Here is a 26,136-nt window from a genome sequence, read left to right on the forward strand (position 1 = left end):
TGTGGGTGATGGGAAAGCGGCAGGGTAAGGAGGGGAGAAGCGAGGGGGAAAAGAAGGAACAGTAGGAATCAGTGAGTTCTGGCTGTTGACACCACCATAGGTTGCGGTTGTTGGAGCGCTCTGTGTGGCTGTGATAGCCAGTATCAATGAGAGGGGAGCTGATGTGGCTGAAGAAGGTGGGATAGGAAAAGTAGGAGCAAGAGAAGAAGAAAGGATGCTGGGATGGAGGGATGCATATGCTTGGGTATTTTGTGACACTTGAGGAAAAGAAGACGTTGCTGAAACAGAGGAAGCTTGTATGGTAGATACAACCTGGCCCTCAGAGAGGGGTGATGTGGAAGGGCGAGCTTCCTCGGCATCGGTGGAATGCGTCGTGACGTCATCAGCATGGTGGCAGGCACGACACTGGGAACCAGGAATTGGTCTTGACTTTGGAGAGGGAGAGTAGTGTTTTGCTAGGAGTCAATGAGCAGTTTGAAAAGTTTGGCTTTCTTGTCAGAGTGGTGGAAATGGATATTTTACTCAGTGAGGGCGTGCTTTAAGCAAGTGACTGTCGATTTGGATATGATTGAGTCCAGGTTGCAGTGGTGGCTTGGTGAATACAGCTTAGGGTAGTTTTGCCTGTCGTTCGAGCGCCTATACTGCAAACGGGTAGGTGAGAGGCATCTGGAGGGGAGTACGTCCCTTGGACGCTGAAGACTGGATGTTCCCCCTGAGCTGCTGGAAGACAAGAGACCAACAACATTGGAGTTTTCAGAGAATGAATGCTGAGGGCTTCGGGGAATGCGAATTTCAGAGCGCAACTTGTGTTGCAGGTAGGTGTAATGTAACATCAACCTACCTAAAGGACTCCAGATGGAAATTAGCCCCCGGGCTACAATCTTGCATATTTACGTGTACTGCCCTACATGTTCATTAATATGCATTGTCCTGATTTTCTAAATAAATAAATAAAATAAAAATAAATAAATAGGTGGCACTGAATACGAGGAGATGGAGAGAACTCGGGGCATTTAAGAGTTTGCAGATCTTCGTCAAACAGATGGCCAGCGAAGGGATTGAGATTGAGTTCCCGGTCTTTTCTTTTTCTTTTTCTTGCACTTGTCTGTGATGTGACAACAGAGTCAAAGAGGGGGGAAACTTATAAGGTGTGCTTAAATACTTTTAGTGCTAAATGGATGAGATTGATGCATGGTCTTTGTTCCCAAACTTATAAAACTTCACTAGCTGAATTGAAATACAGAGGCTACAAAAACAGAAACTAATAGTATCATGTTTCTCTCCTCAGCCCCTCCTACCGATGCAGTCCCTGCTCTTTAATGTTTTGGGGGGTTGAATCTGTTCCCACCTTTCAGCACCAAGACCCAGCCACCGGCCACACTCTCATCTGCAACAAATGTCCATCTGGAACTCACATGGCCGCCTACTGCACCGCCACCACACCCTCCATGTGTGCGCCATGCAAGAGCCACCACTTCACCGACGTGTGGAACTACCTGCCCAAGTGTCTGTACTGCTACAACTTCTGCTCCGAGAACCAGGAGGTGGAGACGGAGTGCTCAGCGACCACCGACAGGGTCTGTCGGTGCAAAGAGGGTTTCTATCTGATCAATGACTTCTGCATGAGACACTCCAAGTGCAGGCCAGGTTAAAACGAAAGGTATTGATAAAGGAAAATGTTTTACGAAGAGAATTTTGTCATTGAGTTCTTTCATCACAGGGTTCCACTGTGAGATATTATTAAACTTGGCTTGGTCGTTTTTGCAGTGCATGTCATCGTGAGGGAGAATCAGTGTTCTTGTTGTAACCGTTCAGAAATAAAGAGACACAACAATGCAATAAAACGATGCATCAAGTTTAAAAGATTTAAAGGTTAATCCACTAAATGCATGGAAACAACGTTATTTTAAACCATTATAATGACCCCAAGTACATTGTTGTCTGCTGTAGGTACGCCACAAACTGACACAGTTTGTGAAAGCTGTTCCAAGGGCTACTTCTCATCTTCATCTTCCGCGCTGGAGCCGTGCGTAAAACACCAGGACTGCGCAAGCGGACAGATTGCGTTCCTTCCCGGCACAGTTAACCAGGACAAAATGTGTGGCTCCTGCGAGGATCTTGCAAATGGAGGTGTGTACTTACAGTTGATTTTATCTGCTCAGCACTGAGTTAAGTTCTATGAGTACTTTTAGCATTTTTTGGGACGACAAATGAAAGAAACTTTGATTTAAAACTCATGCTGTATGACTTTTTCTCAGGTGAGACGCTCAGGTCTTTTGTCTCAGGATTCTTCAGTATGCACAGGATGCGTGTGTCGAAAATCAAGAAGTTTGTTTCCAGGTAAGGCTGCACCCTCTGTAAATTATGTTTGTTCCTCTTGTCGACTCCTTTCATTTCTTAATTCAATTAATACAGACACTAATGAACTATTAGGTATCTTCCTCCAACAGGTATATTCATGAGTCAGCAGGGGGAACGGTCGCCAAACAGAGTGCTCCTCTGATGGATCAGATCAAATCGTGGCTGGCCCAGGCTCCAGAGTCGCAGCTGAAAAGTCTGCCACAGATGCTGAAGGCTTCACAGCTCCGCTCCATGGCAGAAAAACTAGAGAATATAGTCAGTAGCATTAAGGAGCAGAGCCCAAACTGCACCTTATCATTCGTTGTTTAGATGTAGAGTGACAGTGTCCATGGCACATACAGTAACATATACCTCTTTCTTATTTGGCAGTTTTGCCCACTTGAAAACAAGTATACATACCCAACCAACATTTTCCCAGTGAAATGACGTTCAGAACTGGTTCAAAAGTGAAAGGTTTTTCACTTTTTATTTGGAGACGTTCATTATGACACATTCAAATTTCAACCATATTTCACTGCGATTTACAATAGTGAGATTTTTCATCCCACAGTGTGCAGATAATAGGCCTACCTTATCATCATTCTGGAGCTTTACTTAGTATAGGCTATCTTTTATATCTTTGAACATATCTGTAATTTCTGTAATTGCACTAGCACGACTAAGTTTAAAACCCATTGTATTACACAATATTATTCACTATATTGTTTGTATGTTACTGTATGCCAAATGTTTGGGCCCCTTGTTTCTGCATCACTTTGCTCTAACATTATTAACTCCCTCTCCCGTCCAATCTGTTCGCCTCGCTGTATGTAGAGTAATTTGTAGGTGAAATGGCCTCTTACAGGCTACAGTGACAGTCCATAAAGCCAGTCGCATTAATAAGTCAACATTACACACACACACACACACACACACACACGTGATTTGAACTCCTCGAAGCTGTAATGGTAAACTACCTGCTCATGCAAAAAAGCTTGTTTAGTGGACTAACTTTGCACTTGAAAGGATGCCCGTTGAATTAAGTTTTAACAGGTCTGACACTATGGCTGTATCTAGGCTAACGACTAACATGCTAACTATTATTTCTATGTCACTAGTGACTTGAAACAAATTTAGGACGATAGGAGACGGGTTGAAATAAACCAAAATTTCCCTTTAAGGTAGTAAGCGGAAGTGAATTGTCCAGATCTGAAAATGTCCTGAAAGCTTCTTGCTGACAGCACACAGGCTATACAGTTTTACATTCGTGACATTTACTAAACATTAAATACGTTGAAATAACGTCTTTATGTCGACCACATTCACCCACCTGTGCAATATGACTTTGGAGAAACACCTTACACACTAATCAGTATTGTCTTTAGTTTGACCTACAACTGTGAATGAAACACATTTGTAATTTTGATACGCTGATGCTGTAACTGCATTTTAGCTGGTTGAAAAGAGGGTGAAAAGAGGTCTGAGCCGTTCAGACCGAATATCAACCAGTTTTCCCCTAGAACTCAACTTTAAAATCCCAGTTGGTCTTCATTCGGTATTTTCATTTGCATTTCAATTGAGAGTAGGCCTACATTCATTGCCTCAGAGACTGACCTAGTAACATTTCATAGATGTTTGTGTATCATAAGCTAAGGTAAGACTATTTACTTAGGATTTCTATGAAGGAAAAAGGGACAAACTGTTAAACTTGGGAGAATGATGAATGTATTTAACAACACATTGTGACATTACATGATAGATTGTACATAAATACTTATGTTTGAAAGTGAGTGACAATTAAAATAAATGTTATTATAAAAATGTTTGAAGTTCTGTGAAACTGAGTGATAAACTGGAAACGTAACGTGCAGAAGCAAAATACAGTTTTTTACAGTTGTTTACGCACTAAAATGAAAATTTTCACACAATTAACAGCTCTTTACACTCAAGCAGCAAAACACCTGTCCGTAGTTGCACAACAATAAGCACAGACTCAGCTTCACACTTTTTGCAAAACATTACACACAGTGATTTGCAAAACTCTACACGCATTATCACACCTTAGACACAGATAAGGATTGTGAGGTTACTTCCTTCTCATTACAAAGCCCCTGCTTGCCAACGACCACACTAATGAACGAATTGGATAATCACATCCACCTGGTGTGGAAGCACACAGGTGCTTACTGTAAACCAAGTGGACCACATGCAGTACATTGTCGTTTGGGACAATGTATCTTTCCATCGATCTGCTCTGGTCCACAATTGGTTCCATGAGCACCCTGAATTTGCAGTCTTATACCTTCCACCATACTCCCCATTCCTAAACCCAATAGAGGAATTTTTATTTGTCTACACTTTACAGTAGTAAGAAAAACTACTATTTTGTTCTGATTTTCATTGTTGATCTGTTACTGTAACTGAGTATGGTAAGAAATAAATATTTTCAGTCTGCAGCAGTCTGCAATCAGTGTTGTGTTTGTTTGTTGTATTTGTGTACTTTCTCTGTATACCTCAAAGTAATCATGAAGAATGTTGTGGGTTTGACAATATCTTTTTGTCATCTAAATTATCCCTTACATAAAAATGTCTGGCAAAAAAGTCTAGCACTAGACCAGCTATTTCCTAAAATAGGGGTTTTTACAAATGTATTTTGTATTGATCACTGTAGTGTGTAACTGACTGCAATAGTGTCTGATCATTTGAAGACTGTGTTAGTGAGATGAAAACAAAACAGCATTTTTATAAATATGTGTATTTTTTTTTTTTTTACTGAAGTGTGTCATTTTGCAAACAATCTAGGAGTTATGCAAATTGAGTGTGGTGTTTGGTTAATTGTGTGAATATTTTGAAAAAAGGAGCCCTGTTTTCAAAATTGCGTGTAAACAATTGAGAAAAACTGTAAAGAATAAAGAGTCTGGCTGTACTTTGTGCAAATCACCACAAGTGGTGAGTTCCAAGTGTCGCCATCTTCTCTTTTTATCACATTTGAATATGCAGCCTGTAGAAGCTACTACAATTTGTCCAAACCCTATCAGAGAGTAGTAAGGTAAGTTATTAAAATATATTCAATTAATTTGTTTATTTATATTTATATTATTCACAATAAAAAAACGTGTAGTTTTCTTCAGAATATCATATTGCACTGTCCAAAAAACTAACTGCAACCTCTCACTGACTTGACATGGACTATTATGACCAGATCACAGTCCACCAAGTGTAATGTTAAAGTGACTTAAAAGGCCATTATAGATTTTTTTCAATGAAAGCATTTTGAAAAAGGGAAAAAAATAAAATGCTGCCAATATGTGTATATTTTGAATTTCTAAAAATCCCCAGTGAAAGCATGGACATTTATTTGTATAGGCTATTTAATAATATTGTTACCATTTTAATAGAAAAAAAGTAGGCCTCTCTGCGGGGACAATATTCTCACCTTTTTAAAAATTATTATTTTATTTATTTAGTTATAAGAATGTACGGACAATCAATGATACCAGTTCAACTGGCAAAGAAAAAAGGATTTTAAGTATATCACCAAGCAATATACATGATAACAACAACAACAACAACAACAATAATAATGATAATAATGATTATCATTATTATATTATAGAGAGGAGAAGAAGAAATGAGGATAATTTATGTGACAGACTTCACCAAACAAACATTTCTGAGTGAATTATAGCTACTGACAGATTTCTTATTTGTTACTAATTTAATAGACCCAAAATTCAACCAAAAACAATTTAAAAAATGGGGTTGAATGAAGACATTTAGCTTTATGAGTATGAAATTACCCCAATAAGGTGAAAAAGTTAACAATAGCAAAATAAATCATAACATAGTTTTCTCCTTCAGAATAATTGCATGTGTTGTTTTGCAAAATATACTCTATTATTCTTAAAGTCCTCCCAAAAAGTAGGCTGATACAATATGTGCAGCCATAACACAGGTGGATGATACTTTTTTTGCACAGTCTTGCAAAAGCACATTATCAGAGGAGTATAATTTTTGTGCAGTATTTTAGAGGTTTAAAGTGCATTTCTAGGCTTGTCAGAGTTATCTTATTATAGGCTAGCTATAATAAGTCCTGTATTAATCTCCTATGTTATGGCCAGCTATAGTGCTGCTCCTATGCTGCAGCACAAGCATGGGATAGGGACCCCATGAGACCTCGCCAAGGACCGCTAGAGGTCCCTGGTTCCCAGCTTGGGAACCACTATTGTAGGCTGCTCATTAATATCTGGCTGACACCACCACCACCGCCCCCTCCTGCCACGCCACACCGCCCCGGCATCGCATCGGCTCCCTGGCTGTCGCATCACTGAGCGGGGAGGGGCCCCGGTTCCCACTATTGGCTGGTAGGCTACTGTATTACCGACAGCTTTACGGTAGGGCCACGGCCAGAGCGCGTGAGCGGTGGTCTTTTCATCTCCCTGAAGAAGCGCAGTATCTGCTGGCGTTCAACATGATTTTAAGGCGACTCTAGCAGCTGTTTTTCCCACACTCTTTCTTCATCACACAACCTCTGAACCGTGTTTGAATTAAAAAGAGATGCACGCAGATAAACGCGGATACATTGTCCGGACACCGTGAGAGGAGAGGAGCATGTAACCGGGAGAAACACACCGGCGGCGGCGGCGGCGGCGGAGGCACCACCTGACACTTCTCTCTCTCGCGCTCCTTGTTTCCTAGTAATTTGAGGCTTCTCGATGTGTTGACTGGACTCTCCTGGTTGTTTGGGATATTATCTTCAGCAAAATGAGCGAAGAAGTGTCAGAGGTCCCCAAAGAGCTCCTGGGTAAGAGCGTATCATTTGTAGCCATGTGTCCAGACTGGAACAATCACTGATAGTGCCTCTTTCATATTCCTAACTCACAGGGTGCATGTGCTCCTCACTGACTTCTGTAGTGTGTTGAGCAGATACAATGAATTATATTTACTCATACAACACATCCATACTTACTATGGCTCCTATAGTGTTGATAGTATCCAACCCATTTTCCTACAGGGCCACTTTTATTGTGAAATCCTCATTGTGATCATGACTATCCTTTAGAATATACACTGGGATTATTAAAATGTATTTCCTCAGGTGATACAGTCAAAACCAGACATTACTCCAGGCTGTTTATAATCTCCCATCTCCAATGAGGCTGTAAATGCTCTACCTGCAGTAAGGCTTGAAGCTGTGTACACATGGAGCCCTGCTGTTGTTGATAAGGTGCTTGTGCTGTTGATGTAATGTGGTCTACAGACTATATTTGGAAGAAAAGCAGGATAGTTTAGATGTGAGTGGCCAGCCTGTCAGCCCACATAACTTACTTACAGGGTTATTTTCCCCACAGTAACCTTGGGTCCACTCTCACATCTCTCGCCTGGAGTTTTGACCAATCCTCCCTCGGTCTGTCCAGTCATGTTTTTTATGATTTATTTGTACTGATTGAGTCCTGCAGCCTGTTTGGCTCAAGCCCATGGTCTCTTTGTTTGGCAAAGTAGCTCAGTTTTTGACACCTCAGTGCAATGTTGGACAAGCACGAGCTCTTTCTTTCTGTCTCTCTGCATCTCTTGCGGACACACACACAAGACTACAATGTTTTTTGGCTCAGTTTAAGAGACTTGCAGTGCAGAATGTAGATGAGGCTTAAAGGAAAATGCTAGGTCATGTAGTCACTTGGTCAGACATGCATTCACTCACTGAGTCACAGAGTGTGTCAGCCACTCATTCGCTTATATTACTGTTGGTCGAGCTCCTTAAATGAGCTCCTAAAATAGTTGAGAAGGAGCAGACATTAGAAGACAAATCTATGTTCCTTTTTTCAGTTTGATGAGGGGATTTTCACCCCGTTAATGTTAAGTGTGTATAGCATAGTATCTTCTTTAACTGGTTAACATCTAGTATAAACCTCAAGTTGCCCCTTAAGTAGCTTTAAGGTTGTTAAATCATCTTATTCCACTCTGTCTGACAGTATCACATCTGTGTGTTCTCTATCAGCTTAATCTGGCTCTTCATTGACGCAACAATATTTACACTAAGTGAAACATTCAAACCAAAGACTCAAGATGTTTTATGGCTGCTCCTTTTCTATCAACTCTAAATATTCTAGCATTCTTGTTCATCATTTGCCCCCAGAATCAGCCTAACAGACTGGGTACCATCATACATTTGGGATCTGATTTGGAATTTTAACATGACTGACCAACCAGTGGGTCAAAGTTCTCAATCTGAGTCTTCTGGAAAGTATTTTGGATGTGCATATCTTTTCTTTTTCAAGCTCTGTACAGACCGCAAAGGTAATCCTGAGGTCTAGGGTGCTCAATACTTTTAGTTTCTATAATACAAATTCAAAAAAGATGACTATAGCGTGCCAAGATACTGAAAACAAGTTTAAATGTGGCTCATTTGGTGTTTCCCTGACTGTGGATCGACATTTTTTCCAGGACTATTAATGCAGATTTATTATAGTCCAGCTAAGTGTCAGTAAGTTCTCTATCTTCATCCCCTCACCTCAAGAACTTTCCTGATTCTAGCTGACTGATTATCCCAGCAGTAGGCACTTAACCTAAGGAAATTAGTTTGTCATGATCATGTTTCACATATCATGTGGTGTTGTCTGGATGACTATATAACCAGCCATTGTCTGAAACATTCACTGGTGCCGGTGATTCAGCAGCATACAAGACAACTCTTGGCAAGGAATTTCAGCATGATACTGCAGATGGAAGCACCATAGACTGAGTTACAGAAATGTATCTTTGAGCAGTTAATTGCTGAGCATTGAAGAGTTCTCTTGCTATACTAGGGATGTTTATGAGCCTTTCACCTGAGACTCTGTGTGTTTGTTACTACCTGTAAACTAGTTCCTGTTTGTTAGAAACCTTTAAAATTCCTCCTGGCATTGATTAAACCCATAAAAAGTCTTCTCTGTACGCTAAAATTCAGATGTTTTTTCCATGCAAAAAAAATCCCTTCATGCCTTAAATGGCTTAGATGTAACTCTACACCTTTGCACTATTTAGTATGCATGGATCTATGAATATGCAAATTGGTCCCAACCCCTCAGCCGCTCGCCTGCAGCTTGAGCGTACTGCCTCACCTTCGGCTCTGCTCATCAAAAGGCCCTGACACACCAAGCCAATGGTTGGCCGTCGGTCAAAGTTCAGCGGTTGGTGAGCATCTGCCGCCCTCATTGGTGCGATGTGTCCTGCACCATTGCCCCTCGTCAGCGCTAGTTGACTTTTTTTCTGCTGATTCAGCATGTTGAATCGGCGTTGGCACAGTGGGGCCCATCAGCGAATGAGATCACTCTGATTGGCATTTCAGCTTAGCGCACAAGAAGAGAAAAGGAATTGAGGAATGTAAACAAAGAGCTAAAGTCGAGAGGGAGTGAGGTCGAAAGAAACTTGTTATATGAGAAAGATTCTTTTTCTTTAGCTATTGAGCTCTTTAGCAGAATGTTTTGTGATGGTTTATGTTATCTTCTTTTAACATTGGATTGTGTTGCTAATATGCTAACTGGCTAACTAGCGTCAAGATGGTCTTCACATTTCCCTTTTTGAAGGACGATTACAGATGACCACCGTCTGTTGGAATGGAGGGGTATGTCCTCTCATGTTGGCAAAGAACATATGCACTTGCTGGCTGTCGCTTTGGTGTATTCATGTGCAACTTTTTGGCCAAGACATGGCAACAAGAGGGGACGCAGCAGGCAGCTGTCATCGCCGCTAGTTCTCTGGCGTTGGTGCGTCTGGGCCTAAACACACCGAACACCAGTTCTGACAAATAGAATTGAAAATGAAAGTGAAACTCAACTTGCATACCGATACATAACCTGGTTTCTCTGCTGATACCCTGCAAGTTGACAGGATTGGCTGCTTAGGTTTGTGATGTAACAAACCCTTGCTGGATGAATCTGTGCTTTTGAGACTGTCTTTGGTGCACTGCAGTTCTAAGGTGAAAATGCTCAGCCATGGCGCTGACTGCTTATTTCACTTGTAGCACTTAAAAAACACTATATGTACATGTAAACAAGGTAAAAACTATCAAAATTCTCACTCGATTTCTCTGCAAACACACATATAAGTGTTGATAGTTAGATGATACTTTTTCATAATTAATAAATCATTTTTTGGGTTTATGTGCACCTCTATTTGTTAACATTTGTTTTCTACAACTATTCATACTATGTGTGACTTTTATGATCTTAAACACCTTCATAATGTTTGCCATGAGCAACTCTCAAGAGTGAAAGCTAAAAACCACAGCTCTAATTAGTGACATCATCAACACACCAGTCTGGATCGGCGGAGGGTCAATAAATGGGAGACTGATTTTATGGGCTTGTGAATTGTTTGTTCGAGCTTTTAACAAGGCCATAGGTCCCCATTCCCCACCTCCCACACGAGTCCCCACTGAAAGTCATCCCAGTGTGACCGAGTGTACACATGCCTTAACTGCTTTATGTGAACAGGGCAGCTGGCTGGTAAAATGTCCACTCCTGTCACACTTTTAATGAACTGAATAAGTAGCAAAATGATAAATGAGAGTCTGTCAGGAACTTTCTTTGTCTGGGACCAAAAACTGCCCAGGCTCATTAAAACATACTAGGTTTCATTTTGTGTAGAAACCTTCCAGAGACATCTCTGTGACTTATGGGGTGTCTGTGGCTATGGTTTTGGAAATGTTGCAAAAGGAAATGGTGCACAATTTCTGTGAAGTTTGTCCAGAAAGGCTTGCAGATGAACCACTTTGCACTTTGCCTAATTATTAGTCTCTCTTTGATCTGATGATGGTTTGTGGAAGCTTGTAGGCAGGGATGTGCTGCATGCCAGCACAGATGTACACACAGAATCCCTCTCTGTCTCAGACACATGTACGCCGACTGTATCAGCCGCTGTGTGGTGGGTGAGTGAGGAACGTGGAGAGGCGGCTGACCCAGTTGTACTCTCTAAACCAGTTCTCTGGCAGCGGAGGCTTCCACTGGGCGTGAACTGGGGTTGAACCTTATGGGAAAATAATCTAATTGCATTTTTTTATGCCAACATTGTGGTTCAGTATGCAATTATTTTTAATGTTCCTTTTCTTCTGTATTATTCACAATACATGAGCAATAAATCATTCTATAGTATGACCAACACAACATCACACAGTCAACATGCAGTGTACAGCCAGGGGCACACAGTCAGGAGAAGCAAACCAGGCAAATGTCTGGGGGCCCCCAAAGAAATTTGGAAAGGAGGCCCCAGATATTGGCAAATATTGCAATGACAACAGTAAAGCCCCTTAAAACTCCCATAAAGGCTGGATACCATTAGTTAGGACAGCCATGTAGCCAGCTGTAACTGTCATACATGTGTTAGGTGTAACCATATGCACAACTAACATACCTTTCTAGTTACCAGAAACAAAAGTAAAAACAAGAAGAGGAGGAAAAATGATACCAGGGGGTGTTTGGAGGCCTTAATGAGCTTCTTTGTCTGGGCCCCCACCATAGTCTGGGATCGCCACTGTATACACAGCTCTTTCATTTATGTACATGTTATGATGAAATGAGATGAATTGATGCATGAATTGAAATGTGTAACATATTTTTATTTAGTTATTGAATTGTTAAGACCTTAAGTCACAGTAAAATATTAAAGCTTTGACTTTAAATCTGAGAAAAAGAACAACAAGCAACAGCAAGAGGGAACTTGGTTCAAATCCAGGGTGTGGGGGTTTGAACCCTGGGGTGGGGAAGCCCTTCTGTGCGGAGTTTGCATGTTCTCCCCGTGTCAGCGTGGGTTTTCTCCGGGTACTCCAGCTTCCTCCCACAATCCAAAGACATGCAGGTTAGGTTCATTGGTGACTCTAAATTGGCCGTAGGTTTGAATGGTTTTCTGTCTCTATGTTTCAGCCCTATGATAGTCTGGTGACTTGTCCCGGGTGTTCCCTGCCTCTCGCCCAGTGACAGCTGGGATAGGCTCCAGCCAATTCCTGAATGAGAGTTCAGTCCTAGCCATCTCTCAACCCTACAATTTCAGTATCAACCTGATCAAATTGAAGAGGGCGGGTCAGCCAGAAGTGAATTATGTCTTACCACACACAGAAGTAAGAGGAAGCCAAATGCTGTCTGACAGCACCATTAGTCTTGTTGCTTGATAAATGTCTTGAATGATTAATTTATTTTTTAAATTGTCATTTAATTCATTTTTTCAGTTTACCGGTTTGACTGACTGTGTTTGTGTGTGTGTATTTGATGTCAGAATTACTGACACTTTCACATCTCACTGCACATGTGCTGAAATCTGACACAGATCAGTCCTCAGGAGAGGGATTCATGATGCGCAAGTTAAATGAAAACTAGGAGAAAGATCATTTTTCCTGTGGTGTGTTAAAATTGGACTTGATACATTTTTCATCGATGCTCTCTTCTAATCAGTGGATCTGGAGAATCATTCCCCCTGCGGCAGAAATGCACTGATCTGTGCTCTGCTGATTCAGATTGGGTCTGTGTTAAGACTTTGTGGGAAAGAGAATATAAAGACACTCTTTGTAATGCATGATAAACCTCTTGGCAGCAGTTTTCTTCTTCTAATTCAATGCACAGATTTTCAAACCCTTCCAAGTGATTCTCTCCTTATTTTATCTCCTTATCTTCCCCGTGTAGAGAGTGTGAGGGATGCAGTGGGGAGGAAGGTGAAGCTGTCGCTGAGGAGGAGAGTCAAACTGGAGATCAAAGGAGACAAGACGGAGAACAGAGTCTTGGTGAGTCAACTACTGCTGTTTTCAAGCTACTTCTTCATTAAGGGGAGGGAATCTCACAATTTTCTGCTCTTGAAATGTACAGTTTTCACTGAAGAACATCAAAACCTCCTCGGTTTTCCCCCCTGCGCATTTGGCACTTGAAAGACATTCATTATTTTAACCGTCACAGTGAGCATCACTTCGCTGCGCTGCCGCTTTGCCTTTTCAAGTTCAATTAATACTTTGATTTTGGGGTAATTTCATGCAAATCAAAGACAGACAGATTGTGAGAAAAGGCACCAACATCACCCTCAACTTCTCCTGTCTCATTCAGTCTGAGGCCTGGGCTTCTAAAATGGATCCAAAAAGGGTCGTTATCTTTCAGTCCCGCTGGTCACGTTCACTTTAAGTGAAACCAGCATCATCTTAGATGCAGAGAGGTTTCTTACAGCACTTGAATCCTTGCTCGTTTATAAGACGGTTTTGTAAATGATTGCCAGTATGCTTTCCAGTATCTGGGTCATGTGATTTTCTCTGCGGGGTATATGTGTGCCAAAGTTTTAAGAGGTCTTCTCAAATTACACGAAGTGTTGCACAAGATCTGAAAGACTAATGATCCATCACAGTTTGATGAATCTGACTTAAATGTGAAAATGGGCTATGGATGTATTAAGTTCCCCTATGGGCTACAGCTTTAGCTCTTTTTTGTGACCATTAAAAGTATGCCGAATTAGCTATGAGCTGTTCTTGATTGCAGTGTACCCATTGGTATGAACATATCTAAGTGTAATTTGGACTTTCTTTGCAATGAACATCAGAAATAATGATATCCTTGGAAAGTTTAAAGGTATACTATGCAAGGTTGTTGTAGTTTTACTGTTACTTATTGTGAGCAGTATTGCCAGCGGAAATAAAAGCCAACCTCAGATTCACTCTGCTTGCTGTTCCTCCTCACTATATTTCTGTTTTTTGGTGCCATGTCTGCAATTTTTGTAGCTTCCTCTTGGATGTGTGCTGCTTATGGTCTGGCACCTAGTGGCAACTTTTTTTATAAAGTCCTGACCTCACCTGTGCATTGTACCCAGGAGTATCTGCAGAAAAATACATTGCCTCACACTTCTAGTGGCTCATAAGTGATGATTGAGAGGGATTACTTTTGCATGAGTCTATACATAACCAATTTCCTGTTGTTTTTATAACAGAAGCGTACAGCATCACTGAGGAGTCATGCTAAAACAATAAAAGCAGCAGCTAAAGTTAAACCCATGGGCCCAGTTCTAAGGTTCATCCAGTCACACCCCACAACTATGTATCCACACTGGCCCTCAGTGTGTCTATACGGCAGGTGGAAATAGAAGCTCAGACCATTAACTGCTGGCCACGTAGCAGTAAATCCACTGAACACTAAATAATTAATACCTGGTGGATCATTAAAAATGCATATTGGCTCTTTCTGGGCTTAAACCGGATCAAAAGCTGAGGATAGTTAAGACGGAAAAGTTCCCTCAGTAAATCAGAGTCAGAGCAGGGTCCATAAAGTTTTATGGTTGAATCAGAAAGAGTTCAGTCGCTGTGAATGAATCTGCAGGTTTAATATGTAAGGGTCTGGGTGGAAATGGCAGGAGCCTTTTAGTCATACTGCTCTCAGTGGAATGAGAAGCTTTTAGTTGTACAGCTCTGTGTGGAATACACAAAGAAACTGAGTTGTAGAGAAACTTTTAAGAGCTTTGTGAATGGTTAGGTTGTCTGCTTTAGGATTTGATACTGTGTGACATTCACAGAACTATCAGCCACAACCCTGGGCATGATATCACTTACACTGAATATTCTTCAACCAAATATTCAGACATTTGTAGTTACTGAAGCAAATTAAATATGTCACTGAGGGATGTATAGAGGAGAGAGACAGGAGTGATTCGCTTCACCGTCACATCTCTTGTACTTTGCTTAATGATCAGGGAGCACGCTGAGGTGGGAAGCGACAGGAGACCGCCAGTTCCTACGCAAGAACATTGCACTTGTTAGTTTATGTAAGGTATCCGCTAACTGGAGACGCATCATTACTGCTGGAGTCTGGAGGCATCAGTGTTTAACCAGCAAGGAACATTGAGATCTACAGCCACATTCTTTGAAGTGATGATTTTTTCATGTTGAAATACCAACTTCTATGTATCAGTGTTCTAGTTTACTCCAGCATAATGTAAAATCTTAAAGGAAAATTCCAGCTTCTTTACTTATTCTAAATGTCAACTCTGTTTTAGAAATTTGGGAAATGTGACTCGAGCAAAACAATCTATATCAGTGGAGGAAGTGTTAGCCTCCTAAAGCTTTCTAAAAAAACCCTTAAATATTACGTAAACCTTTGTCTCTAAATCCAATCTAAAGTAAATGGAAAGTAGCCCCCTGGATTAGCTATTGAACAGTGTAGCTAATAGGGGTGTACCTCTGGGCATCTTGCTGGTATATGCCTTGTTTACAACTGATAGTCACAATGGCCACAACTGTAAGAATAATGCCAGCCTTGCACGACTTCTCAAGCAGTGTCACAGTCACACACAAATTTATACATCAGTGGGTGCAGGCTCTGGTGTTCTTGATCATTTGGTGTAATGTGGCCATAAAATGTAGTCTTTTTCCTGTCTTGACGTTGCGACAAAATCAAAGATGTTTAATATTATCATAAGTCTTTAGTCTTGACTCATGCAAATACTTTAGTTCAATGACATGAACATTGTCAACAACCAGGAGCAGTGCTCTCTGCAGTAACCAAACAAGAAGCAGTAAACCGGTTAGTCAGTAAACATGGAGTGGCCTCCGGAGAGGTGCAAGAATCAGACAAGTCTCAGGTCTCTTGTATTGTGGAAAAAGAGGAGAAACTGGTGGAGTTGTGGAGTGAACAAGAGTCTGTGTTTACCAGACTAGCACTTATTTTAGTAAGAAATCTTAGATTTTGAAATGGTTTGGTTTTTAATTTCCACGCTCTCCTCCCAATAAAATAGCGCAGCGAACCAACAGAGACCGGTGGCGAGTTGAGGCGACAAAATCCCAAATGTAAAGTTTGTAAGCAAATACAGTTTATCTTTAAAGACCATATTGATGTTAACTTGACAAGAATACTGTCACCATGTGATGCCTTCAGTTTTGTGTTTCAAGAGTTATGGGTTTTTGTGGACACGTAAGGAATTATTTTGTCACCAGGAGCAGGATGGGACATACTCTTAAAAGAAATCTAGTTGTAGTCTTGCAAATAGTGAGCCTGTAAGATCCCCAGTCTTTACAAAATCCTATACTGTGCGACTAAAAACTCAGATTGTCTGTAAATGTGAGAGACTTTAGTCTTTGAAAAGTATTCTCAAAGTCTTCTGGTGTATGGCAGGCATTAGTTAGGGTTTTTTTGTAATGTAGTCCAGCCAAGCGCTCGGTTTGTGGATAACTCTCTTGACGTGGTTATGACAACAATGTCATCATGTGGGAGCTGGAAACAGAGGCCATAGTAGTGCGCACACAAACACACACACTAAACAATGTAAAGAAGTGGGAGTCAGTACTGGGAAGTGAGGAATTCCAGCAGAGTGGCTTTGGTATTTCATCCAGACGCAGAGCATGAGAATGACTCGGTGAGTTTGTATCAACGCTCTGCTTGACCGGACTGAACAAATAAACCACTGTTTGTTGGTCTGCAGAAAAACACAGTTTGAGAGAGTGGTTGTACAGGAAGTGGCTCAGAGGGAAAACAAACGTGATGGATTTTTAGCCTGTGAGTGTAATCGTATATAAGTCAGACATGATGAAAGAACAACATATTTACAAAGAATTTTGAGATCAGATGTTGTAATCAAGTGTTGGCTGTAAGTGACACACAGTCTCTGGTGTCTCTGAGAAGTGTACAAGCATGATGCAGCAAAACGTTAACTGACCAATAAACTGATTTTTACACAAGAAGATCACTTCACTTGTCACAGAGATACTACACAAGTCCTTCAACCGTATGGAAGTGCAAGTTTAAATTGCAGGAATATCCCTTTAAGATTTGAGATTTATATTCTAACATAATAACCTCAGGTTTAGCTTTTGTATATTTTAGCTTGCCCATTAATAAACATAGCTGTAAATGTTTCAGAAGCTGCTTTTGTCCTTGACCGAATGTTTAATAGTCACTCTAAAAGAAAATTGAAAGTTAAAATCACACATATTTATCGCTTAAAACATAGTTCCTCAAATAGGGGTTCAGGTACCCCTAGGGGTACTTTGGAGTACTGCAGGGGGTACAGAATTAAAAAAAAAAAAAAAAAAGTTAATTTAAAAGAATATCAGTAATGCATGATCCCTAAAATAACAATACAATAATACGTTTAATTAAATATGTAAATATAATTTTGATCAACCACATTTTATATTCAGTATTTTTATTTCCAGTGTAGTCATTAATTGCTGTAAACTGCTGCCGCAAACCCAATCACAGTTCGGGCTGGGCAATATGAAGGTATTATATTGTTATCGAGATATGAGACTATATATCGTTTTAGATTTTGGATATCGTTGTATCGTGATATGGCATACATGTTGTTGAGTTGTTTTTGTTTACCTAATTTTAAAGGCTGCATTATAGCAAAGTGATGTAAATGTATTAACTTACCAGACTTTTCTGTTTGATTTAACGCTTGCCTTAACCCACTTATTCGTTATATCCACATTACTGATGATTATTGTTCAAAAATCTCATTGTGTTAGAATTTTCTGGAAAAAACAAACAAACAAACAAACAAAAAAAAAAATGCTATGTTCTATTTTGTCTCCCAGTCCTAGCATTGATGATTTAAAAATATCAAGATATAGCCTAAAAATGCATGGTGATATAATGCTTAGGACATATTTCCCCAGCCCTAATCGCAATTGCATTTACATTTGGTCACTGTGTCTCTACCTGAAAGTGTTCTTCAGGGGGCACTTGGCTGAAAAAGTATTTCAAAGGTTGGCACATTACTGAAAATTTTCAAGAAACACAGACTTAAAAGACAGTGTACATATTTTTTTGCATGTATATTCTGCCCTTGAATTGTGTAGTCTATGCCTGTGCAAAACCAGTAAGAAGGAACATAAAAACTGTGATTGTGCTGGAAATTAAACTGCAGTTGAGTGTGGTGAAAAGTCAGAGTGTTACACAGTAAACGTGTGCTTCTACATGTCTGAGAGGAGGAAAAGATAAGGAGGGGAGGGCAATATATGTGCCCAGCTCTATTAACAGATGAAGATGTCCAGCACCTTAAAGCAGTATAAGCAGCTGTGCTGTCTGTTGGAGAGTAATAGAGTCATCTGTGTGACTAACAGGAGACAAATGAGACTTATATAATGAACTGACTAATTCTGCTGCCTGCTTCCTGTGGCTGAGAGTGAAACACACCTGTGGGTGTGACATTTAATGTGTGAAATCCAGACAATATTACTGTATCAACACAACAGGGGTTTCACATTATGTTGTGCTAAATTTTTACACGTCTAGCTGCCTGATACATAAGTTGTTTAGTAAGTTGCCGCCCCCAGCAGTGTGTGGTGTTTCCGTGTATATATCACCTAAAATGTCAAACACACAACCGAGCTATTGCTCATTGTGATTTAAAGTCCAGATTTGATGTTGTTCGTTGACATTTATTGAACTTCCCCGTCAGCTTACTGCAGCCACCTACACCGTAGAGTTTGATTTACCTCAGAAAATGCAGGGCATCTATCTACAGTGTAAACTACACCGATAATGAAGGGAGGAATATGGTTATATCCTCTATCAATTTGCTTGTCTGTCAAATACACACAAGGCTTCCCCCTTTTCTTTTTTTTTTCCCGTGGAGCTTCACTCAGACTGGGAGTGGAGCACTACAGTGCCCAAGGCGTCTCTTAAGCACACTAAAGCTTGATAGATACAGTCATCTCCCTCCTTTGAAGACGGAGGGATGAAGGAGGTAGAGATAATAACATCAGTCCATCAAACACACCCCGGGGAAGAGGCGAGGGGAGAGGAGGGAGAATGGGAGAAGGGGGGGAGAGGGAAATGGGCAATGGGACATAGTGTACAGGGCAGAGGGGATGGAGGGAGGAAAAGAGGAGAATCATAAAGAAAAACAAAACTGTAAAACTTTTGAAGCGTGACAGACGTAAATCAACACTGACACAGTGTAAAGCTGGAAAGACTGGAGACAGCCCAGCAAATATTTGTTATTTAAAAGATTTGAACAGAACATTGTGTCACAGCGACTATTGCTAATGACGCTGCCCAGTAAAATCATTCAATACAACCTGTATTATAAAAGGAGGACAGCTTGACTCGCATGATTTCATGTTGTTGTCCTGCCTATACTGTAGCAGTGCTACTCATTCACAGATCCCTTGCTCACATTTAAAACCATGACACTGGAGGGCTGGCGTTGTGTCAAACTTCCTCTTGATCTCCTGGTGTGAATAAAGGAAAGTGTATGAGTGTGTGTGTTTGTCCTAGCCAGAGACTGTCACCAACAGTTAACTGCTTTATTGCTTCTCATTGTTTGCTTTGTATGTGGGAGTGGCGCTAACACAGCACAAAGCTGCTACACATCAACACAATTAGATCTAGAGTGGCACAGATTTTAATCTAATTTCTGCTTTACTTTCAAGATGATGGAGAGTGTGGAGCCAGTGTCTGACTCCACGGTGTCAGCATTCACACAAACATGTGTGCTGAGATGACAGCAGTTTTCTGTTAGATTGACTTTACATTTGTATTGCACTGCAGAGGATAATCTGTCATGCAGTTGTTTTGGGCCGCGCAAAATTTCGGCGCTGGGGATTTTCAAGATCACAGATGCAACATGATAAAACATGAACTAATCCTGTTTAGTCACCTGTTTAAATTAGTACATCAGTATGTAGCTTGCTAACTGGAGAAAAGGTGCATCACAGCATCATAGTAGCTCTCTGTGTTTGTGCTTATTTGTCTTGAAGTGTGGTTTCGACTTTTAAAACCACAGGAAATAGTCTTTTCTTCAGTCCTGCCACAAGTTACACAATGTACTTTACTTCTCTCCCTCAGTTTGTCTTGATTTTGACCTTGGTTGTCTTGACCACACATTTGCAAGCATTAGCCCTCATCATTTCACATATTGGCATCTGTGAAAACTAAATCCACATCCACGCTAATATGTTTTCATTTTAAAAAAAAATGGTGGTGTGGTGGTTAGCACTGTCGCCTCATAGCAAGAGGGTTCCTGGTTCGATCCCGGTGGGGGAGCCCTTCTGTGCGGAGTTTGCATGTTCTCCCCGTGTCAGCGTGGGTTTTCTCCGTGTACTCCGGCTTCCTCCCACAGTCCAAAGACATGCAGGTTCATTGGTGACACTAAATTGTCCGTAGGTGTGAATGTGAGCGTGAATGGTTGTCTGTCTCTATGTGTCAGCCCTGCGATAGTCTGGCGACCTGTCCAGGGTGTACCCTGCCTCTCGCCCAATGTCAGCTGGAGGATAAGCGGTTAGAAAATGGATGGATGGATGGAAATCAAAAATGTTTTGGCTCTGTTTCAGAATGAATCTCCGTTTATAGGCTAGTATACACGAAGATGGAGTATGAATTTGATACTAACACGCCTGAAAACGAATATCACATGACTGTTCACATACATCAGTCATGTGCCTCCTATGTAAACAGGAAGTAGATTGTCTACTCTGTGGTTTGTTGCTTAATTAAAGAAAAAATTAAGGAGATGGCAAAACGTGAAACACGAGATTTCTTTGCTTGGACTGACGATGAGATGAAACTGTTAATAAAAGTAATGCATGAGTATTAGGCGGTCAAGGTGGTGGAAAACAGATTGGGAGACACTACAGAACAAATACAGCACCATATTAGAGTGGTACCAAGAGCATTATCCATCGCCGTATGAAGCAGTGGCGATGGGAAAGGTATACCCACACACAAAGGTTGAAATCTCAAAAGCTATACTGTTTTGGCTTGACACGCTATGAGTGGTAAGACCCAATGACATAATAATAATATAATAATAATTGTGTTTCATTGCAAATTCATTGCAGAATTTGTTCAAATATTGTGTTTGTTAAGAACACTAACCTTACTGTTTCTGGTCACCTCTGTGAGACTGAATGTACTGTAACACAGTCCCAAGGTGGAAAAGAACCTCATGCTTACATGGCAGAACAGAGCAAAGCCTAGGATCTTGTCCAACTTGTCTTTTCCCGCCTCCCCTCTCTCCTTTTCATTAACCCGGAGGTCTGTCATTAGAGGCAGTGAGAAAATGGAAGTGACCCAGTTCTGTACTCCCCGATGATCACCTGTAATGTCCTCTCCTGAGAACCCGCACCGGTGTCTTTTGTTAGTGGTGCTAAAACCTCTTCCTTGAAGGCTGCAGAGCAAGTATCCTCCACATTTTAAATTCCCTTTGATAGCAGACTGTGGCATCCAGTCTTTGCTGCAGGCTGCTGAAGTTTATTATAGAGTGACTACTTTCTTTACAGAAAAGTTTTAAGAATAGATGTGACTTTATTGCTGCGTTTACATTTTAAGTTTTGTTAGCTCCGGTTGGTTGGTCATTTTTATTTTCCTGCGATCACAGAATGATGACCTAAGAGTGCAGTCCTGGAAAGAACCATTTAAGAGCAAGAGATAGATTAGTATTTTATTTATATGATAGTTAATGGTGGAAGATATTCCACTACAGTGGTAAAAAAGGAACAGCAATTTCCATTAGACCTGCAGTAAATAGTAATGTATGTTATGTACAGGGTTGAGAAATACTGCCAGTTGTCATGCGACATCACATGGCCCTTGTGTTTGCACAGTTATGTCCCATAAAGTCTGTCAGCATGTAGCACTTAGGATGTTTGTCTACTCTGCTGCAGCATATTTGTTTAGTTTTTTAAGACCTACATCTAAATGTATTGTTGGTTTTTCTTGTATGTTTTTCTTATCTCTATTATCACTCTGTCAATGGAGAGTTAAATACATTAAAGTTCACCAATCTGTGGAGAGCAAACGTTTTGTTCCTCTGTTCTGTCTTTAAAGTGTCCGGCAACTTCATGGTTAATCTTTCTTTCCCTCCTCTTTTTTTTTCTCGGAAGTTATTCAGTGGGTGTTTGTATTTCGGGATTTGTGGTCAGACCAGAGTCTGACAAAACCCAGAGTGACCTCAAAGGGGGCTTCCCTTTTAGTTTTGCTTTCATTTTTGAGGTTGGGAATCATTTTGTGTGTACAGTATGTATTTGAACCTTTGCTTGGTTGACTGAACACAGAAATGCCACTCTTTGTTTTTTAATCAACGTTCAGCTCGAGTTTAAACAGTTATAATGTTGTTTGGCACATAATTATTGTGTCTATTAAATAGTTAATTCTGCTTGGTGGTTCTCTGTGTTCTCTACCATCCAATGCTGTGGTGATGATTAACATAATTGGGGTGACATTCAGAGCTAACCAGGCAGAAAAAATGTGTCAAACAGGTCACCATTTTCCTGCTGAGTATATACTGCGGTGACTGTATGGTCCAGTATAGTGTTGTCTTTAATGATTTGTGCTTTGCCAAATGGACTGGATTAGACTCCTGCGATTACACTTAAAAATGCAATTCTGATGTGATGTTTTACTTTACAATGATGGATAAGTAGAAAATTAATTATTTGTCTTACTCTTATGCTTCAATATTCAGGTTTGCTCAAAAGTATTGTGACATGTTCATATGTCTTGGTTTGTCAGACCAACAGTCCAAAACAGAAATGCTCAATTTACAATGCTATAAAACACGTTTGAGGAGCTGGGATCAGCAAATGTTTTAAAAAAAGACTTCAACAATTCATTAATGATCAAAGTAGTTGCTAAATGAATCAACTCATTGATTTAAAAATGGCCACCTGTCAAAACAAAGATCCAATACCAGGGGTTTAGGGATCCTTTGGGTGTAATTTTTGGATGACTCATTTAGTAACCCACTTTTGTTTCCATGGCAGTAACACCTATGAATTTAGATTTTCCAATCTCCCCTACTGCAGGCTATGCATCCTGCGAGGGGAAATACACAAACGCCAACACCGTAAGGTCCCAGCTGGCCGTGGTGAGAACTGAATCCACCTTGTTGCTGGGAGGCGACAGTGTCAGGTATAGTTTAGTCCAGCGGTGAGACATCAGGTTGACTTGTTTCCTCCCTCACACAGATCAAAATAAGGATATATTTAGACATGTAGTGTTCTCAGTCTGAAATAATCCCATTAGGTGCATGTCTTTAATTCTGTTTAGAGCAATGTGTTATCTGCTGATTGCATGAAATAGGATGAAAGAACCTAAAAAAACACTCAGTGATTCCTCTTGACTTGATTTGCTGTGTCATACTGTGACCAGTTCAACCAGAGCTGTCTTTGAGTGTAGGCTGAGTACAGATGCTAGTTTAGGTTAGTCAAGGAGTCTAATTTTAGCACACCGTGCATCCACACCATGCTATCAGACGGTTATTTTCAGCCTCTTTCTGAGTGGTTTGGTTTCTGTAAAGTGCTGGAACAGACTCAGCTGACTGAGCTGCTTAATTAGGAGGAGTTTTGTGTGGAGTGTGTGTGTGCGTGTCTTGTGTAGTGGACAAAGCACATAGTTCCCGGGATGGTCTTTAAGCACTTTATTGCCAAGCAGCAGACATGGCAGCAGCGTAACTTTTCTGCAGTTGTAGGGATCACACCATTCACAGGGTCTCATTTGCATTATTATTCTTTGTGCCTTGCAGGGGAAAGTCAGGAACAAAAAGAGAGCATAATGCACAGTAATGTTACAGAAAGATTTAAAAAAAAAAATCACAAAGTAAATGACTAACCAGACTACATTCTTGTGTACAATATTTGTAACCACAGCCATGCAAACAATGCTCCACATCAGTGGACTGGATGCTGGAAGTTTGATAATATACCTTAAAAAAAGTAGAATTACTGTAGCAAACAGTAACAGTAATTTAAACTTTTTTTTTTTAAATGTAAATGAAAACAGTATTCTTCCTGCAGTGCAGCATATATCAAAAGCCTCTGAGATTGTTACTCATCGAAAATGCAATTAAGTGCAAGTGAAAAAACCCCCAGCAAAGATACCAAGGAAAATTAATTTTAAAAGTTTCAAATATTAAGAATTGATATCTGCCATTTAGGGTTGCCCCCAACTAAGAATTTTCCCAGCCAATCAATAGTCGTTATTTAGAGCCAATAGTCAACTAGTGGCCTGCATGTTTAGAATATTAATTTAGTTATTAAATGATATATTTTGGGCGGGGCAACAGAGTTCAAGGTGTGAGAAAGAATAGTATCAGACACATTGTTAACACTGTGCTACATTACAGAGAAATACAAAACCGTACTAATGAATCTTCATTAATATAGGCCTATATTTTATCTACAAGTGCACGTCACACACTGAGCGAGCCGCCTGTTAATGGCGCTGTCTGCAAAGCAGTAATGATTGTGCTAAGTGGCTAATGGGCATGTAGCTACTTACTTGTTTCAGATGATACGTCATGTTTGTAGGCGACAAGTTTACATATCACCTTGGGTTTGTCCTTCACCTTCTCAAAATGATCCCACACTTTGGATTTCCTGCCCGATACGTTATTAACTAGCCCGTATAATAACCGCAGGTACCAGCCCTGTAAATTAACGTGCGTCTTGTCTGACTGCAGAGCGTGGCCACTTCCTGTGTCTGTCCTTTCAAATTAAATCCCCACATGGTCCAGTCATATAGGTTTTGATTTATTTTGACGAGGTGCAGCTCCTAATAGAGTTTCACATTTGTTTTGTGTTTTTGTTTTGTTTTTCTGTTGCTAAGCGACCAATGAAATCTTGCCGACTAATGACCTTTCTGGTTGACTAACGTGTGGTCAGCTAGGGAGCAGCCCTAGTATCATTAAACTGATGTTTTTGACAATGTTACTCCACATTAGCCAACATGGTCGCTGGCTCCTTGCTACACACATGCCTTTACTAGCTTCATTTATAATTAGCAGATTGTTGTATAAAAGGAACTCAACCTTTAGCTCCAACATGTAAAAGGATCAATATGTTCACCTTACACCTGTTTAAAACATTTCAAATTTGAAAAGTAGACAAAGCAAAGAAGACACATACCTTCCCAGTGAAAGGGAATAACAATATGTTAACAAGACTTGGACCAGAAGCACTCAGAAGGTAATATTAATGATATAACACCAAAACATAACACCTGAAGTGTTAGCATGTTCCTTTCAAAATAGAAGTCCTAGCAAAATCAACATTTGGTTCGTCATTTAGCAAAACATTAGCTCCAGTGCATTTGTTCACAACAGAGTGTATTATTATTTCTGTTGTATGTTCATTTTAATGCCCACATGACTTACAGTGGTGTGTATGCATTATGCAAGCCTTTGCCCACAGTGTGTGAGAAAGAGAATCCATTCCCACTGTGGCCTTCAGAATAAGTCTAAACATGCTCATTAAGTCCTATAGTGTGTTCACTCACTGTAACGTTTTACAGACTGAGTATCTATCAGTCTCACTCTGTGTTGTAGTCTCCACCAAGCTCAACGGGGATTTTTTTTATAGCAAGGCTTAGCATGTTTCCAGCCCACAATGCCCTACAAAAGCCTCCCTGGAGAGATATTAACCAGCCGCATAGCCTGGCTCAATGCAAGCCCCGCCCATAGTCATTCATCTTCATTATCTCATAGGTCAGGGTCATTGTCACTCGGTCTGAGTAAAATAATTGAACCTGCTTCAGGTCGTTGGCTTGATAGGTTTGGGTTTTAGAATCTCATAGTTCTGATTTCTAATTTCTCTGATTTCTCAAATGAGATTTTCTTTTAATTTCCTGTTTTGATGACCGCAGTTAATGTCTCAGTTTGAGTTTTGTTCTGAATGTGCGCATTTTTGCTCCATGTGAACATGCTGAACTGGTCTGACTGGTCTGATGCCTTGTGAGTCCTGTTTGGTCGTACCGTGGAAAAAGTGCTGTTTGGTGTTATGGTGCAGTGGCCTGGTTGGTTCAGTGTCAGGTCTGCTCTTGTTGGTTGTAATTGAATGGGGTATGTAGGTCACAGCAACGG

At 40.5% G+C, this 26,136-nt stretch overlaps 1 protein-coding gene and 1 pseudogene across 5 annotated transcripts in view; both read left to right on the forward strand.

Moving 5' to 3' along the window:
• The first annotated feature begins 693 nt into the window (after positions 1 to 693).
• On the forward strand, positions 694 to 2,670 carry LOC126391710 (tumor necrosis factor receptor superfamily member 11B-like; annotated as a pseudogene).
• Positions 2,671 to 6,651: 3,981 nt separating this feature from the next.
• Positions 6,652 to 26,136, forward strand: part of LOC126391874 (F-actin-uncapping protein LRRC16A-like) — a 91,078-nt gene continuing 71,593 nt past the window's right edge. For all 5 annotated transcript variants that reach the window (XR_007570126.1, XR_007570127.1, XM_050046843.1 and 2 more), the window contains exons 1-2: positions 6,652 to 7,144; positions 12,993 to 13,090. Coding sequence is in view for 3 of the 5 variants with exons in the window: in XM_050046843.1 (XP_049902800.1) it covers positions 7,105 to 7,144; positions 12,993 to 13,090 (138 nt within the window). In the remaining 2 variants the exon portion in view is untranslated. The remainder of the gene's footprint in view (positions 7,145 to 12,992; positions 13,091 to 26,136) is intronic.

This window comes from Epinephelus moara, chromosome 6 (genome assembly GCF_006386435.1).
Source record: "Epinephelus moara isolate mb chromosome 6, YSFRI_EMoa_1.0, whole genome shotgun sequence".
NCBI classification, from domain to species: domain Eukaryota; kingdom Metazoa; phylum Chordata; class Actinopteri; order Perciformes; family Serranidae; genus Epinephelus; species Epinephelus moara.